This window comes from Cynocephalus volans, chromosome 14, assembly GCF_027409185.1.
Source record: "Cynocephalus volans isolate mCynVol1 chromosome 14, mCynVol1.pri, whole genome shotgun sequence".
Lineage (NCBI taxonomy): Eukaryota > Metazoa > Chordata > Mammalia > Dermoptera > Cynocephalidae > Cynocephalus > Cynocephalus volans.
The window spans coordinates 87,756,887-87,775,360 of record NC_084473.1 but is presented as its reverse complement, the minus strand read 5'-3'; the positions used below and the strand labels follow the sequence as shown (position 1 = coordinate 87,775,360).

The following is an 18,474-nucleotide window of genomic DNA, read 5'->3' as shown; positions in this document are numbered from 1 at the left end:
CACGAAGTCAAGACGGATTCGATTCTAATCCTGGTGGACCGTCTGGACCAGCAGATCTCAGAAGTTTTAATATGCCTTCTGTGGATAAAGTGGATGGGCCAAAGTCTTCACAAACGGAATCCGGTAGAAATGATACCAAAGACGACCTTGGTAATGTAAATGTGCCTCATTCATCTGTGCCTGCTGAAAGTGAAGCAACTGGCCCTGGCTTTGCTCCTCCACCTTTTCCTGCAATCAGAGGTCCATTGTTTCCAGTGGATATGAGGGGTCCATTCATGAGAAGAGAACCTCCTTTTCCTCCACCTCCTCCAGGAAGCATGTATGGAGCTCCTCGAAATTATTTTCTACCAAGGGTTTTCCCTGTCCGGCCACCACCTCCATCTGGGTTCCCGTCACCTCCACGGGAACAGCACCGGAGGACGGTGATCCCTCCACCAGGCCAACCATGTTCTGATCCAGCTCTTCTTCCACAAAGGGAAGACAGACTTGATTCTAATCCTGGTGGACCGTCTGGACCAGCAGAACTCAAAAGTTTTAATATGCCTTCTGTGGATAAAGTGGATGGGCCAAAGTCTTCACAAACGGAATCCGGTAGAAATGATACCAAAGACGACCTTGGTAATGTAAATGTGCCTCATTCATCTGTGCCTGCTGAAAGTGAAGCAACTGGCCCTGGCTTTGCTCCTCCACCTTTTCCTGCAATCAGAGGTCCATTGTTTCCAGTGGATATGAGGGGTCCATTCATGAGGAGAGAACCTCCTTTTCCTCCACCTCCTCCAGGAAGCATGTATGGAGCTCCTCGAAATTATTTTCTACCAGGTGTTTTCCCCGTCCAGCCACCACCTCCATTTGCAATGAGAAATGTCTTTTCACTGAGGGGTTTTCCTCCTTATGTTCCTCTAAGAGCTGGATTTGAACCTCCATCCCCACCTTCTGAAAGTAGGGGTGAGTTCCCTTCAGGGTCGATTCCGCTCTCAAATGAGTCTGCTCCTGAAATCCAGAACCACAGCAAGAAACCTGATGATATTTTTGGTCTCTCTTCATAAATAGTTTTGACTTATCTTTTATTTTCAGTTTAAGGAACTACCTACTTTTTTTGCTCAAATTGAAGCTTGATGGAATTATAATTCTCAGGATACTAGTTTTTAAATAAAGATGATTTACATATGAATTTTATGAGTAAATTGTTTCCGTTTTATTTTATCCTAGATTGTATAATTATTTAAATTTGATTAACTAATCCACTATTGCATAAACAATAATGGGAATTTTATTTAGGTAATCTTGCAGTTGGGGATGTTTTAAACTCCAAGGGCTGTGTCTTTTTGCCAAGAACTGTATTTACTGTCGTTGTAGACAAATGTGAAAGTAACTTTATGCTTAATTAAGTTTTCATTGATTTAAAGACTTGTTTGGTCTTGATAATAATAATAAAATCAGCTAGTTTTTTAAGTAAAACAATCACAATGTACCCCATAAATATGTACAATTGTTAGGTGTCAGTTAAACAAAATAATACATTTTTTAAGATACCAAAAAAAATTTGTGGATCTAAGACCCTTCAAGACCCTCTATTTATAAAAACTTGCTGTCGATGGATATTTTTATGCTCTTAAAACATGAAATCTAAGCCTCTATACATACCGCAATGGAAAAGTCTGTGGTGAGAAGATATGATAAGAAGATGAAGCATATTATTAACCAGTGTTTATGTGTTTCATAGTCCTTTACTATCTAGGAAGAAACCTGTAAGGAGGGCATAGTGATGCTTCTACGGTTCTAATTTAAACTTTTTATGAATAGAAAACAGTGAGCACTGTATACAGGTAGAAAGCCATATGAAATCCTGCATATACAGGTATCTGAGGACTTCAAAATGTTTGTGGAAAAATAGCATTGAAAGGTAATATGAATCTTCCCTGAGCTTTTTGAAGTGCCCTCGTACATGGAGATGTGTTTATTATATGTTTATGCATGTGTGTGTATGATTGACAGTTAACATTTTTCTGATGATAAAAATAATACATTACTGCTAATTTTTGCTTGAAATATCTGAAGAATATGCACCAAGCAATGTTTAGGTTAAAATTAAGGATGATTTCCATGTGACCGTAACGTTAAGAGTTTTAATCCTTGAGAAAAAAAAAATCATTCTACACTATAGAGCCTATGTGGGTGGTATGCATTAACTAAATAAATGAGATTTTCTTCTCATTTTTTGCATTTTTTTTGTAAAATAGGGGAAAATTCTCTAGAAAATTCTTTGATACTTCTTATCTAGAAAATAATTTGGTAAGTGTCATATTTATGCCTTAGAAAAAAGACAATATGTGGCATTCCACTCTGGTGGTTTGTACTCTGTCATTGCAGCTAAGCTGGGAATTAATTACATTTTCCACAATTCCCTTCCTTCTATTCTTCCAGATTAGAATTGGCCAAGAAAGAAACTTGCACCATATTTGAAAAGTGGAAATGAGGCTGTGGCCATAACCATCTACAGATCTTTTCTCAGGCAGATTCAGAGATAGACAGAAGAAGAGGTCCCTGGCAGGTGTCAGCTTGTCATCACTCTCTTGTGCTCCACATCTAGCTTTATTCCCTCAGATATTAAAGGGATTTGACAAATGCAGAATAATGTTACTCTTCTAACTAGTTTTTTGTTTTCTTTTGGAAAACAGTTATTTTTATAAGATATACTTAGGGGATTTATTTGTGCTATTTTCAAAGGAATTAATAAATACTTGAAAATTTTTCTGTTACAATTTTTAATATGATAAATATCAATAGATATAACTCACCCACGTAAAAGTTCTTTGGGGACCGCAATAATTTTGAGTGCAAAGAGTCCATAAGACCAACAAGTCTGAGAACTGCTGCTGTAAGTCATACTGAGTTCTTTTCACATCCCTTTATACACACGTCAGCTCCTGCATTTCCCAGTCTAACCTCTGCCTTTTCGATATGGATAAGTGCAATCTAAAATATTGAACAGGATTCTAATATCCAAACTACTGATTTGAGCCCAGTAGAGGGCACCTCCTTGTAAATTGCGCCACTTCGTGGGGACAAAGGGAAAGACGGGCCCAGGGTGGAGAGCCAGCGCTGCTGCACTTATCTCCAGTGATCTCTTTTTCCCTAGCTGTGCTCGTGTTTGCTCATCCATAGAACGCAGGTAACATCTTTGCTGCGGGTTGTTGTGAAGCTTAAATGAGAAACTGTTGAGTAGGCATTCAGCAAACACTGGTCGTGGTATGACACCAAAAACACCAAAAAAAAAAAAAAAAAGAAAAAAAAAAGAAAAAGACAAACATCCCCAAATCCCATTACCCTGACACTTTTCCGTTTTTTCTAGTTCTTGCTTATTTATTTCATATTTTTAGAGTTGTAATGATAGCGTAGGCAATATCTCATGTTTTTTTCCCCCAAATAGTTAAAGATTCTGATACCTATCTATTTGAAAGTTCGTATGGTGCTACCAGATTTAATCTTATTACATGTTAGAAGATAGTGATCTTGATTTCTGGGTGTTTTAACATCCTGCTCATATAAAATGCCCCGTGGAGGACCAGAAATAAAACGGCTCTATTCACTGATTCACTGAGGCAACATTAGGCCTCCTTGTGGCTCGTCCCCATCTCCACCCCCGACAGGCCTTTGAAGTTAAGGTCGGTGTTGTGGGGGGCTGCGGCTTGTGGTGGTGCTGTTCCCTGAGTGCTGTGTGTGTACAGTGGGCAGCCTGGACAGGGTCAGGCACTCCCAGGACATAAGAGCCCAGGAAACAGTTCTCTTTCAAAAGAAACGAGGTTGTGCCATTTCCTGTGTGCACAACGGCCGCGCTCCTCAGAGCGGGGGTCATCCCTAGGATGCTGGCCGTCAGCCTCTCAGAGCCATGTGGGCACAGCCCAGGTTCCCCTTCTGAGGAGCAGCTTCCACTCTCTCCCCAGGACTAGCTTTCCAGGCTGCGTCCTCACTCTTCACTCTGTTACAGAATCCCCCAGCCTCTGGGGACGCCCTGGGTTGCAGAGGGCCATCCCTGCCCTCTTGTGCATATGATGGATGGTGTGGTGTTCGTCGTAACAGGAGGAGGGTTGTGGGCAACTTGAGGCTCCTCACTGGGATTTTCAGGGAAGATCGATAAGCAATATCTTAAATAAGATAAGCTTTTCAAATATTTTTTGAGCATGTTCATTGGCAAAGCGAATCGCTGTCCTGAGGGACTGGCTGGCAGTGGCTTTGCTCTTGTATAGAGGCACACGTCCTCGGCCAGACAACTTAAAAAGCCCCTCTAGGTGTTCCTTTCTCTCCAGAACCCTCTCCTGCCGTTCCATAAGGCTCCCTTCTCTGACTTTCAGGTGCCGCTCCCGGCTGATGCCCTCTCTCCCCTCTCTCCTCCTTCCCTCCCTTTCCTTCCCGGGAGCCATGCAAATTTCTCTTCTTTTTTTTTTTTATATGATTAGTTTTCCCCTTTGTCTTATTTACACATGCAAGGGTTCCATGAACACGTTCTCATGTGAAGAGTCAAATAATATGGAAAACTTGAAAGTTTCCTCAAGTGTTCCCTCTTCCAACCACTTTTTAAAAAATTATGGTAAAATACATGTAACATAAAATGTGCCATCTTAAGCATTCCTAAGTGTGTATTTACAGTCACACTCTTGTGCAACCATCGCCACCATCAGGCTCCAGAGCTGCCAGGGCTGCGGGGAGCATCGGGGCCTGGGAAGGTGTCCTTCCAGCCACCGGGCCCGGCCCCCTGCCACAGCCCCTCCTCCAGGCAGAGGAGGCTCATGGCCTCGCCCTGAAGAGCCACACACTCTGAGGAGCTCCAGGGCCAGGAAGTTCTCCCACATGTCTGCCCCAGTCCTTCTTGCTGCAGAACATCCCTGTCCCCTGGGGGGCTTCTGAGGTGGGAGCATCAGGGCTCCGGGTTTGTTCCTGTGTTGGGGCTGAGAGTCTGTGCCATAGGCTCACTGACTTTTGTCCTGTGATGTTGCAGCTCCACCAGCTCTGAGGAGACTCAGCTCTTCCACATCCCCCGGGTCGCCTCCGTGAAGCTGTAGGGTCCATTGGGTGAGTTTCCCACCTTCGTAATTCCTCGGGGCTGGGACATTGAGGGGGTGGGGAGGGAGAGGGCTGGGATTGGGGGTTTTCAGGGCCCAGGAGGGCAGGCAGGTTTGGGGACCTTGCGGGGTCTGGGTTCTGTGAGCAGCCCGCCCAGCAGTGGCACTGGCAGGTGGAGCCCAGCTCTCTCCTCCCTCCGCCTCACCTGCTTTGTTTTTAATCCATAACAGGGCAAGGTGAACCCTGGGGCTGTCTGTCCTCCCCTGACTCAGCCTGAGGATTTCTGTAGCTCTTGCCTCAGAGCCCAGGCTGGCGTCCAGGCCTGGATCGTCCCCTGACTTCACCTTACCTGGCCCCATCTTGCCCATTCCCTTCTCACCCCCTTTCCACTCATGCCCCACCCACCCTTCATTCATTCTCAAAACCATACTTCTGTTGTGCTGCAGGGCCAACAGGTTCCTCTAGGTGTCCACCGCTTACCCTCCTTGTGCGATGCATCCGCACGAGGAAGAGCTTGGGCTCCCTTGGGTGGGACAGAGGCCCTGTCCGACCCTGCTCTGTCCCCATCTGCCCTGCCCCTGTTCCCGCCTCCCTCTGCCCCTCTCCAAGCTCGTTGCTCCCGTCCTCATCCAGCCCCCGACTGGCTACAATTTCTCTCCTATACCCTCCCCAGCCCTTTGCTTTCTCCCTCCCTGGAAGTCCTTTTCTCCCTTGTCTCCTCTTTACCTCATCCCCAATGCTACCTTGCTGGCCCCCAGGGACCCCTCCTGCCCAACCAAACTAATCAGGTAAAGCCACCAAGCAGGCAGAGGCCACCATGGCCCATGTCTGGGCTGGCTGCGGGCTCTGTCTCATGGCCCCAGCCCTTCACTGCCCCAAGGCGTGGACCCTCCACAAGCCCCAGTGTGGATTTGTTGGCCCCCGGTGGGGTGAGGAAGGCCTGTCTGAAGGCTGAGCCTTCCTGTCTGCCTGTACTCGGGTTAGAAACGGTAGTGCTGGCCCTCAGCTCCTCTCTGGCCACTGGCTCCCAAGGGAAGGACTCGGGACCTGGGCCATAGTGGCCCCTACCCAGCTTTCTCAGGAGGGATCTGGTGGCCAGAACAGGATTTTGCACTATTCTCTCTATCCTGTGCATGTGGCCTAGGGTCCTCCCTAGCCTATCTCTGTGTCATCCCTGCATACTGGACCCTGAGTTCCGGAAGTGAAGAAGAGGAAGAGAAGCGAGACCTCAGATCCATTAAAGTCTTCTCACTGCCCTAAGCCTTGGCCTTGGGTCCTTGAAACCAGGTCTCCCAGCCTGGGGCCCTGTACACAGTTGGTCTTAATGAGTGTTTGTGGAGAGGAGAATTCCAAGGCCTCCTCTGACTCTAGGCATCCAGGGATTATTCCAGCAACCAGCAGATGGGGAGTGGGGCCCACCTGGGAGCATGCCGCCAGGAGCAGGCAGACCTGGATTCACAGCCTGGCTGTGACGCTTGTTAGCTGGGGCACCTTGAACGTGTTATGTGGGTTCCCTAAACCTCAGCTTCTTCATTTATAAGAGGGGGAGAATAGTCATAGCCTGCTATAGGTTGTGACAAAGCATGGGAAGTCCTTGGCAGGGGCCTGGCAGAGAACAAACGCTCGGCTGATGGGAGCTATAATCTGTGCCATCGCTGTCTGGGCCAGGGACAGAGCTGGGTCTGGGTGGGCACAAGGGAAGAGGGAGATGGGTTCTTGTTCAAAGGCAGAAAGCACTTTAAGATTCTGGTCTGCTGGGTCTCAGGGAGTGTCTATGTTTAATTGCACCTTATAAGCCAGTAACAGATTTTCTACTAGGATTAGAAATGGTGCACATGCAATGTATTGTCACTGCTGCAAGCACATTCTCAGACGAGTGTCCTTGAATGCAAAACACTTGCCTCCTTTTGTCTTTTCCCAGGGGTTTCTTTGCTTGTTACTCATCTGTTGCCCTGTGCAGGGAAAGTAGCGCCCGGCATTTTAAATTGCAATTGATGAGATTAAAACGAATGAAAAAGAAACAACTAAAAAAATCATTTCCAGTTCTCTATCAAAGTTGCCTATCTCATCTTTTATATATTTGAGCATATTAAACATAGTTATTTTAAAGTTCAGTAACTCCCTTCTATGGAGTCCCCATGAATCTGTTTCTAGTGTCTGTTGTTTCTCTTGGTTATGTTTATTAGTTCTGTCTCTTCTCCTCACATACCTGGTTATTTTTGATTGAGTACCACGTATTGTATCGGAAAACCTGGAGAAATAACTTGAGGCCTAGGATGAACTTATCTTCCTCTGTGAGGATTATGTTTACATGCAGCAGGTGCTTAGGATCTAGCACACTAGGATCACTTTAATCCACTTGCAGGAAATGAGATGATTCGCAGTGCCTTGAGGGCTGATCTACCTCTGATTCATTCATACTCCTAGGGCGAAGCCCTCTGGGGTCCAAACACAAAGCATGAAAGATTTGCCAGGCACACCCTCCTCTTGGTGGACCTAGTTTTTAGCCCCACAAGTTGCTGAAAGCCCTGCTCAGCATCTTTACAGTGTCTTCGGGAATCAGCAGACCCTCTAGGGAGAAAGTAGCCCCAGAAGCCAGGCACATGTTTCTGGGTTTCCTTCTTTCGCAGATCTTGGCCTGTGATTCCTCACTGCCCTGTTTGCTTCCTGATACCCTCAGTCAGACTTAAATATATATATATATATATATATATGTGTGTATATATATATATGTATATAAATATATGTATATATATATATTTTAAAAAAATAAATATATGTCACTTAAAAAGCTGCTCAGAATGAATGTATGTGTATACACACAAACACATACACACACACACACACACACACACACACACACACACACACACATTTGAGCAGCTTTTTAAGTTGTCCTCAGCTAGGAATTTGGTCCAAGTGATCTGGTCCATCATTGTCAGAAATAGTGGTCCTAAAAAATTGACTTTGATCTTCCCCACCCTGTGAATGGGAAAAGGCTGCCACTTTTGGAATTTAGTATCCAGGAACATTGGCCCAGCCAATTGAACACTGGCTTTACAAAGGAGGTTCGTTTGGAGAGCATCACTGTGGGCACTGGTCACCTGGGGAGGGGGTGGCACTCGGCAGTGGATAAAGAAACAGAAATAGCCACAGAGAAAAATAGATTGCCTCTTTCTCTGGTTTTAAAATCCTGGAATTCTACAATGCTAATGCTACTGTATATGTGAAGCAGAGCCCCTTCAAGGTCACAATCTCAGACGTCTCTGAAGGGGGTGAATTATCATCTGTGGTTGAGCAGATGAAGTTCCAGGAAGTTACACGGCTGGTTCAAGTTCTCATAAGTTGAAGCTCCGCCAGACTTTGGATTCAGGTCCCCTGGTCCTAGTGGCCCTGAAGGTTTCCTCCTGGTGGCACTGCCAGTCCCCATTCCCTGTGGGTGTGTGGGAGCAGGCCCTGTCTCCAAGGAGATTTGAACCAAGTGTCCTTGCTGTCTCTGTGGCAGGAGAAGTGACAGACTGGGGACCCTGGGAGTTGTGCCAGACGCTCCAGCCTTGCCACCCAGCAAAATGCCCCATGGAAGATTCTGCCAAAGAAATGCCAGATGGGCCAAGGCATCCGAGGTCTCAGGTGACTGGCCAGGGTAGCTCCAGCTGGCCGAGTTGTGCTAAGGGAGGGTCGCCTGGTGGGCGAGAGCCTGCCCATGCTACCCGAAGGGACAAGCAGTGTGAGTTAACATTTATTTATCGAGCTATGAGTATCAACCAGGAACCGTGTTAAACGCTTTACAAGGATCAACCGAGAGACAGGACTTGTTGCTTATCTACCTGATGGCTGAGAAACTAGGATGCAGAGACTGGATGTGGGCTGCATAGCAAAGGCAATACTTACCCAAAGGAATCAACGTACGATGGTGGCATTTCAGGACATAACTGAGTTCTCTGGAGTCAGCCTGAGGCCCTGCGCTGGGTGGTTGTGGCCAGTGTCCCTCCCTACCCTCTGGGCCTCCCCTCTTACCTCCTAGCACCCTGTCTCTCTGAGCCTAAATGCCAGGGACCAAACCAGGAGGCTGGCAGCCAGCCTGGTCCACACCACGGGCCCCTTCTCCATGGTCCCAAATCCTTCCTTGCACTTTCTGGACAAGCATGGAGCAGTTAGCGTCCAACCTTCTTACAAACACTGGTGACCACAGCACCATGTGGGGAGGGAGGCCGGCAGTGAGATGACCCCGCCCAGCCCCTGACCTCTGCCCACATTGATGCCGCATTTAGAGAAGAGATGGCCTGAACCCTCACCCACACCAAGGGTACCAAGGAGTCAGGTGTTGAGGTTAGAGGAGGGGATTTCAGGGAGGTGAGCTGAGACCAGAGGGTGAGATGAGATGCCCTCCTTCACATCAAGCCAGAGGAAGAGGGCTTTAGGCTTTGAGGTGTCCTCCGCAGGTGGAGAAATCCAGTGGACTGATGCCTCACCCCCACCCCCACCCCAAAGTCTAGAGGGCAAGAGACAGGCTGGCTGCTTTGACGGCGGAGCTGAGGAGAGGGCTGACGGCCCAGGTGAGGGCCTCGTGTGAGAGAGTCGGCGTGGAATCTCACAGGCCCAGTCCCAGGAGGCAGCCTGGACAGTGAACAGACGCAGGCCAAGAGAAGGTGGGGCTGCCACTACCCGTCAGGGGCTCCTTGGTTCTCTGAGGCCCACACAAAATATCCTAGTCAGGGGGACAGTGGGAACAATGGCCGGGCTCTGAAGACCCTCGGAGATGCCGATGAGAGAAAGAGGTGTAGCTTTCAACCTCCGCCAGACCCAGAGCACAGTTCAGCTGGGGGCTGACCACGCCTGCTGCCCGGCTGAGGCTTCCCACCCCACCAGGCCGGAGCTGCGGGAGCGGCCTCCACTTCAAAGCCAGGGACTTGACGATGACGTCAGGCCCTTTTTATCGTTGGGCCTGGACGTGAGCCGAGCGGTGCTGTGTGACGTGAAGTGGTGGAGACCACGTGTATTTCCCTACCAAGAAGCAGCCTGGGCCTGTCAGGTTTCCATCTGGCCGTGGGAGGACTGGCCAGCAGAAGAGGTTTCAAGGGCCAGAGGTGGACACAAATAAAGCTGCTGTAAGTGGTTTCCAGTTCCACAGCTGTGCTGGCTCAGTGTCCTGGTGACATCCCCGAGTTCTGTGGCATCCAGAGGAGGCTTTGTGGGGCAACAGGTGTTTATTGAGCTTCTTTAAAGAGCGGACACCGCGTGCAAGGTGAGACGCACCCCCTCCCAGAGGGGCCTTGCTCACAGGCAGGGGCTCTTGGTGGGGCAGGGCCCAAACCCTGAGGGGGAATTTCTCTCTCTCTGGCCCTCAGCCAGGCCCAACAGTAGAAAGGGCCTGAGGAAAAGATACGGAAGGGCTCCACCTGCCAGCTTGGGGTCCTGGGTAGGAGGGATTTGAACTTGGGCCTGGAGTGGAGGGGGTCATGAGGAAGGTCCAGAAGACCCCAAGACTTGTGGGTGGGGCTTGCCAAGCCCCTCCCCTGCCTAGGATGAGAGTAAGAGACCCTGGTCAGCTAACGCGTCTCGTTACCGCCGCCTCCAGTGTGAAGTGCTCAGTTATTGCAACATAAGGAAACGCAGGCTTCATCCAGGCTTGAAATGATTCCTTCCCTTTCCACTTCCAAACTGCCCTGGCCTCGGGCTCCTGCCACCGTGGGAGGAAAACCACAGTTCCAACCCATCAGGCTCAAGCTCGTAGCTAACAGGGCAAGCACTCCTGCAGCCTTCCTCCCCTTTTCTGGGTCTGATAGCTGCGAAAGACTCTTGCAAAACTGACTCTCTCTTGGGGACTTTGCTAATGGCCATGTGCCCACAGCACGGCCACCGCTGAGGCCGATGCAAGGAGCCTACTCAGGCGTCCTCGATCCCCATTCCCTCATGCCCGGAAAGGGACCCAGTGGCAGGGGGAGGGTCATGGCAGGGGGCAGGCACGTTCACATCTGTGTTGTATGAGGGGAACCCTCCAGGCTGGCTGCTGCAGTGGGAGGTTCCCAAGGCCCCAGGGCCGGGGGGGGGGGCGCCCAGTGGGCAGGGCAGTCGTCCTGACCTTGGTTGCACAGCTTGTTAACTTCGAAGAAAGCGCCTCTGAGCAGTGGGAGGGTGACTCTCCAGAGGGCAGCACTGGTTTGGGGGTGGGCTTCTCTGGTCCTACCTTTTCAGTTCATACAGTAAGGAAGGCCAGGCCTGTCTTGGGCAGTGTGATCAGCAAGTCTCCAAGCTGACGTATGAAACATGGGTGTATCATCGGTTGGGGGGGATCTTGACCGCCATGCTCGCTTTGGGATGAAAGGAACAGGCTTTATGTCCCGGCTTTGTCACTTTCTAGCCTGTGACTTGGGCAAACCCTTTTACTTTTCTGGGTCTCCTCCCTGTCATCATCCATAGAGTGAGATAAAGACACCTTCCTCCCAAGTCCACCGTGAAGACTCCAAACGCTCAGCGCGTCCGGGCTCCTGGAAGTGTGCTGGGAGCCACAGGAGCAGGGCTGTCCTGGCCTTGAAAGGCCAAGGGGCTCCTGGGGAGCTGTGCCCTGACCTGAGGCTTTCCCCCCGTTTCCCCAGGGGGCAGGGTGGGCTGGAAGCTTGGGCCAGACACCTGGGCAGCTGCCTCCCCTCTGGAACAGTCCTCCTTTTATTCCCCTGGGGACCTGAAAGTTGTAGCTAAGTGGCTGGCTAAAAAAAAAAAAAAAGGAAAGGGCGAGCAAGTGCTTTGTCCATGCTGCAAGGCAGGAGGTGTCTCAGGGATCTGTTTCCATGGGAACCAGTGGCACAGGCTAGCTCCGATGGGCACCAAAAAGGGAAACTTGGCAGAGGTTTCAGGCACCTGAAGTGGGATTCATCCCAGGGATACAAGGATGGTTCAACATATGAAAGTCATTAAATGCGATACAATAAATGTAACGGGCATGCGGTCAGTATGAATCTGGCCATCACAGCTTGGGCATGAACGGTGACAATCAGCTTTGTATCCCATGAATATTCATAACCAATCAAATTTGAAAGAAAAAATAACTGGGTACAGGAGATCTTATTGGTGTGGTGAAAATGTTCTAAAACTGATTTGTGGTGATGGCTGCACAACTTGATAAACTTACTAGAACTCAGTGAATTGCATACCTGAAATGGGTGGATTACGTGATATATAAAATATTCCTCTGTGAAGTTTTTTTTTTAAACAAAGAGCATTTCACTGACATTCAGCAGAGCTCGAAATATGACACTCTTCTGCCACTAAATAGCTAAACAACCCTGGACAGGTAGTGTACTTACTGTAGACCTTTGTTCCATTACCTATAAAGAGAGAGTTGGGCCAGGTGAAGCCCAGAGTGTCTCATGGCTCTTTCCATTGCCACATTCTATGGCTATTTTGGCAAAGTTAGTCCAAAGAAAACACTTTTGTTCTTGGCAGATATCTAAGGAAGGATGCTCTTCTGAAAGAAATTAAAATCACAAAATTTCCTTTAAAAAATTGCCAAAAGAAAAGTTGATCCCCTAGAAGTAGAAAACAGAATAGTGGTTACTAGAGGCTGGGAAGGGTAGGGGGCGGAGGTGAAAGGCAGAGGTTACAGATACAAAGTTACAGCTCGATAGGAGGCACCATTTCTAGTGATCTATAGCTTTGTAAGGTGACTAGAGTCAGCACCCATTTATTAGATAATTTCAAATAGCTAAAAGAGAGGACTTTAAATTTTCCCAACACAAAGAAATGAAAACTATTTGAGTGATGAGTACGCTGATTACCCAGATTTGATCATCACACGTTATAAACATGGATTCAAATCCGGAGGTGGCCCGGCGGAAACCGAGCCGAGGTGGGGGGTGGCGAGGACAGCGCGTGTCACAGGCTCGTGCAGGGGCGGGCTCGGAACCGCGTGGCGGAAGTGACGTCACAAAGGGGCCTGGTTACCAGGGTGTGCGTGGGGGACGCCTGAGGCCGGTGGGCACCAGTGCTCCCCGGCTCCCCGCACGGCCGGCTGTGCCGTGTCTGCCGCTGTCGCCGGGGCCGGTTTGCGTTCCCAACAGAACGCAGAGCTGTCTCAGCTGCTGGTTGTGGCCTGGCCAGGCCGTGGCTACCGCGGCCACAGCCATAGCAGCCTCGGCGGCATGGAGGTGCCCGGGGCTGCCCCTCAGCCGTACTTGGGGCTGGTCCTGGGAGAGCTGTGCAGGACTGTGGCAGCATGGCCTGAAGACCTGAGACCGGGCCCTGGTTTTCCATGGGAACTGGTGACATGTGTGGCTCTTACTGCATTTTTGATTCTCTTGTTTTTGTGGAGAAGTGTTCGATCGGTGAGAAGCCGGCTGTATGTAGGAAGAGAGAAAAGACTTGCTGAAAAGCTTTCTGGACTAATTGAAGAAAAATGTAAACTACTTGACAAACTCAGCGTTGTTCAAGAGGAGTATGAAGGCTTAGAGTCAGCTGTGAAGGGTGCCAGCTTTGAGAAGGAGTCAACAGAAGCACAAAGCTTGGAGGCAACCTATGGAAAGCTGAGCAGGTCCAAATCTAAACTTGAGGATGAAATAGTCTCTCTAGCAATAGAATTAAAAGAACAGAAATCTAAACATTGTGAGCAAGACGAATTGGTGGCAGATATTTCAAAAAGGATACAGTCCCTAGAAGATGAATCGAAATCCATCCAGTCACAAGTAGCTGAAGCCAAACTAATCTGCAAAATATTTCAAATGAATGAAGAACGTCTGAAGGTGGCAATAAAAGATGCCTTGAATGAAAATTCCCAACTTCGGGAAAGCCAGAAACAGCTTTTACAAGAAGCGGAAGTATTGAAAGAACAAGTGAGTGAACTTCATAAACAGAAAATAACATTTGAAGACTCCAGAGTCCACGCAGAACAAGTTCTGAGTGAGAAAGAAAATCACATCAAGTCTCTGACTGAACGCTTGCTCAAGATGAAAGACTGGGCTGCTGTGCTTGGAGAAGACATGATGGCTGATGACTTGGAATTGGAGATGAAGAGTGAATCACAAAATGGTGCTCGCTTAGATGATCCACCAGAAGGAGCTTTGAAGAAACTGATTCACGCTGCTAGGTTACATGCTTCTTTCAAAACCCTAGAAGGAGAAAGAAACCAAATTTACACTCAGTTGTCTGAAGTAGATAAAAGAAAGGAAGAGCTTACAGAGCATATTACAGATCTCCAGACTGAACGAGCATCTTTACAGTCAGAAAACACACAGTTGGAAAGTGAAAATCAGAAGCTTCGGCAGAAACTTCAAGTAATGACTGAACTGTATCAAGAAAATGGAATGAAACTCCACAGGAAATTAATAGTAGAGGAAAAGGACCGGTTAGAGAAGGAGGAGGAACTTTCCAAAGTAGAAGAGAAGATGAGCCATGCGGCTGAGGAACTGGAGACCTACAGAAGGCGAGCCGGAGATGTGGAAGGAGAATTGGAGAGAAGCGTTCGTTCTTATCAAGGGCAGTTGACGGCCTATGAGAAAGAAGCGCATGGCAGCTGGGTGGCAGCTGAGACTGCTGAAAGACACCTCAGGTATTTAAGGAAAGTAAATGTTTACAAGAGAGAAAAATTAGCTGAAAAAGAGTTTAAATTTGAACTTTTCAAAAAAGATCCTTCTGCACTTGATGTTCCAAATACAGCATTTGGCGGAGAGCATTCCCCATGTGGTGCCTCACCAGTGGGTCGACCTTCATCCGAAACGAGAGCTTTTCTCTCTCCACTCGGACTCGCACCTTTGACTCCAGGGCGAGGAGGAGGAAGAGGCTCAAGAGGCCCAGAGAATACTCTGGACCATCAGATGACCAATGAAAGAGGAGAATCGGGCTGTGATAGGTTAACCGATTCTCATGGAGCACCTTCTGCGTTCCTGTCACCTCCATGGGAACAGCACCAGAGGATGGTGATCCCTCCACCAGGCCACCCATGTTCTGATCCAGCTCTTCTTCCACAAAGGGAAGACAGACTTGATTCTAATCCTGGTGGACCGTCTGGACCAGCAGAACTCAAAAGTTTTAATATGCCTTCTGTGGATAAAGTGGATGGGCCACAGTCTTCACAAACGGAATCCAGTAGAAATGATACCAAAGACGACCTTGGTAATGTAAATGTGCCTCATTCATCTGGACCTGCTGAAAGTGAAGCAACTGGCCCTGGCTTTGCTCCTCCACCTTTTCCTGCAATCAGAGGTCCATTGTTTCCAGTGGATATGAGGGGTCCATTCATGAGAAGAGAACCTCCTTTTCCTCCACCTCCTCCAGGAAGCATGTATGGAGCTCCTCGAAATTATTTTCTACCAAGGGTTTTCCCTGTCCGGCCACCACCTCCATCTGGGTTCCTGTCACCTCCACGGGAACAGCACCGGAGGACGGTGATCCCTCCACCAGGCCAACCATGTTCTGATCCAGCTCTTCTTCCACGAAGGGAAGACAGACTTGATTCTAATCCTGGTGGACCATCTGGACCAGCAGAACTCAAAAGTTTTAATATGCCTTCTGTGGATAAAGTGGATGGGCCACAGTCTTCACAAACGGAATCCAGTAGCGATGATACCAAAGACGACCTTGGTAATGTAAATGTGCCTCATTCATCTGTGCCTGCTGAAAGTGAAGCAACTGGCCCTGGCTTTGCTCCTCCACCTTTTCCTGCAATCAGAGGTCCATTGTTTCCAGTGGATATGAGGGGTCCATTCATGAGGAGAGAACCTCCTTTTCCTCCACCTCCTCCAGGAAGCATGTATGGAGCTCCTCGAAATTATTTTCTACCAGGTGTTTTCCCCGTCCAGCCACCACCTCCATTTGCAATGAGAAATGTCTTTTCACTGAGGGGTTTTCCTCCTTATGTTCCTCTAAGAGCTGGATTTGAACCTCCATCCCCACCTTCTGAAAGTAGGGGTGAGTTCCCTTCAGGGTCGATTCCGCTCTCAAATGAGTCTGCTCCTGAAATCCAGAACCACAGCAAGAAACCTGATGATATTTTTGGTCTCTCTTCATAAATAGTTTTGACTTATCTTTTATTTTCAGTTTAAGGAACTACCTACTTTTTTTGCTCAAATTGAAGCTTGATGGAATTATAATTCTCAGGATACTAGTTTTTAAATAAAGATGATTTACATATGAATTTTATGAGTAAATTGTTTCCGTTTTATTTTATCCTAGATTGTATAATTATTTAAATTTGATTAACTAATCCACTATTGCATAAACAATAATGGGAATTTTATTTAGGTAATCTTGCAGTTGGGGATGTTTTAAACTCCAAGGGCTGTGTCTTTTTGCCAAGAACTGTATTTACTGTCGTTGTAGACAAATGTGAAAGTAACTTTATGCTTAATTAAGTTTTCATTGATTTAAAGACTTGTTTGGTCTTGATAATAATAATAAAATCAGCTAGTTTTTTAAGTAAAACAATCACAATGTACCCCATAAATATGTACAATTGTTAGGTGTCAGTTAAACAAAATAATACATTTTTTAAGATACCAAAAAAAATTTGTGGATCTAAGACCCTTCAAGACCCTCTATTTATAAAAACTTGCTGTCGATGGATATTTTTATGCTCTTAAAACATGAAATCTAAGCCTCTATACATACCGCAATGGAAAAGTCTGTGGTGAGAAGATATGATAAGAAGATGAAGCATATTATTAACCAGTGTTTATGTGTTTCATAGTCCTTTACTATCTAGGAAGAAACCTGTAAGGAGGGCATAGTGATGCTTCTACGGTTCTAATTTAAACTTTTTATGAATAGAAAACAGTGAGCACTGTATACAGGTAGAAAGCCATATGAAATCCTGCATATACAGGTATCTGAGGACTTCAAAATGTTTGTGGAAAAATAGCATTGAAAGGTAATATGAATCTTCCCTGAGCTTTTTGAAGTGCCCTCGTACATGGAGATGTGTTTATTATATGTTTATGCATGTGTGTGTATGATTGACAGTTAACATTTTTCTGATGATAAAAATAATACATTACTGCTAATTTTTGCTTGAAATATCTGAAGAATATGCACCAAGCAATGTTTAGGTTAAAATTAAGGATGATTTCCATGTGACCGTAACGTTAAGAGTTTTAATCCTTGAGAAAAAAAAAATCATTCTACACTATAGAGCCTATGTGGGTGGTATGCATTAACTAAATAAATGAGATTTTCTTCTCATTTTTTGCATTTTTTTTGTAAAATAGGGGAAAATTCTCTAGAAAATTCTTTGATACTTCTTATCTAGAAAATAATTTGGTAAGTGTCATATTTATGCCTTAGAAAAAAGACAATATGTGGCATTCCACTCTGGTGGTTTGTACTCTGTCATTGCAGCTAAGCTGGGAATTAATTACATTTTCCACAATTCCCTTCCTTCTATTCTTCCAGATTAGAATTGGCCAAGAAAGAAACTTGCACCATATTTGAAAAGTGGAAATGAGGCTGTGGCCATAACCATCTACAGATCTTTTCTCAGGCAGATTCAGAGATAGACAGAAGAAGAGGTCCCTGGCAGGTGTCAGCTTGTCATCACTCTCTTGTGCTCCACATCTAGCTTTATTCCCTCAGATATTAAAGGGATTTGACAAATGCAGAATAATGTTACTCTTCTAACTAGTTTTTTGTTTTCTTTTGGAAAACAGTTATTTTTATAAGATATACTTAGGGGATTTATTTGTGCTATTTTCAAAGGAATTAATAAATACTTGAAAATTTTTCTGTTACAATTTTTAATATGATAAATATCAATAGATATAACTCACCCACGTAAAAGTTCTTTGGGGACCGCAATAATTTTGAGTGCAAAGAGTCCATAAGACCAACAAGTCTGAGAACTGCTGCTGTAAGTCATACTGAGTTCTTTTCACATCCCTTTATACACACGTCAGCTCCTGCATTTCCCAGTCTAACCTCTGCCTTTTCGATATGGATAAGTGCAATCTAAAATATTGAACAGGATTCTGATATCCAAACTACTGATTTGAGCCCAGTAGAGGGCACCTCCTTGTAAATTGCGCCACTTCGTGGGGACAAAGGGAAAGACGGGCCCAGGGTGGAGAGCCAGCGCTGCTGCACTTATCTCCAGTGATCTCTTTTTCCCTAGCTGTGCTCGTGTTTGCTCATCCATAGAACGCAGGTAACATCTTTGCTGCGGGTTGTTGTGAAGCTTAAATGAGAAACTGTTGAGTAGGCATTCAGCAAACACTGGTCGTGGTATGACACCAAAAACACCAAAAAAAAAAAAAAAAAAAAAAAAAAGGAAAAAGACAAACATCCCCAAATCCCATTACCCTGACACTTTTCCGTTTTTTCTAGTTCTTGCTTATTTATTTCATATTTTTAGAGTTGTAATGATAGCGTAGGCAATATCTCATGTTTTTTTCCCCCAAATAGTTAAAGATTCTGATACCTATCTATTTGAAA

The 18,474-nt window shown here is 46.6% G+C and overlaps 1 protein-coding gene across 1 annotated transcript; it reads left to right on the top strand.

The window, feature by feature from the left end:
• Positions 1 to 13,199: 13,199 nt before the first annotated feature.
• Positions 13,200 to 16,036, top strand: LOC134362675 (melanoma inhibitory activity protein 2-like). Its single transcript, XM_063077852.1, is given in 4 exon segments — positions 13,200 to 14,715; positions 14,827 to 15,255; positions 15,724 to 16,008; positions 16,011 to 16,036. Coding segments are annotated over 4 exon segments (2,256 nt in total).
• Positions 16,037 to 18,474: the final 2,438 nt, after the last annotated feature.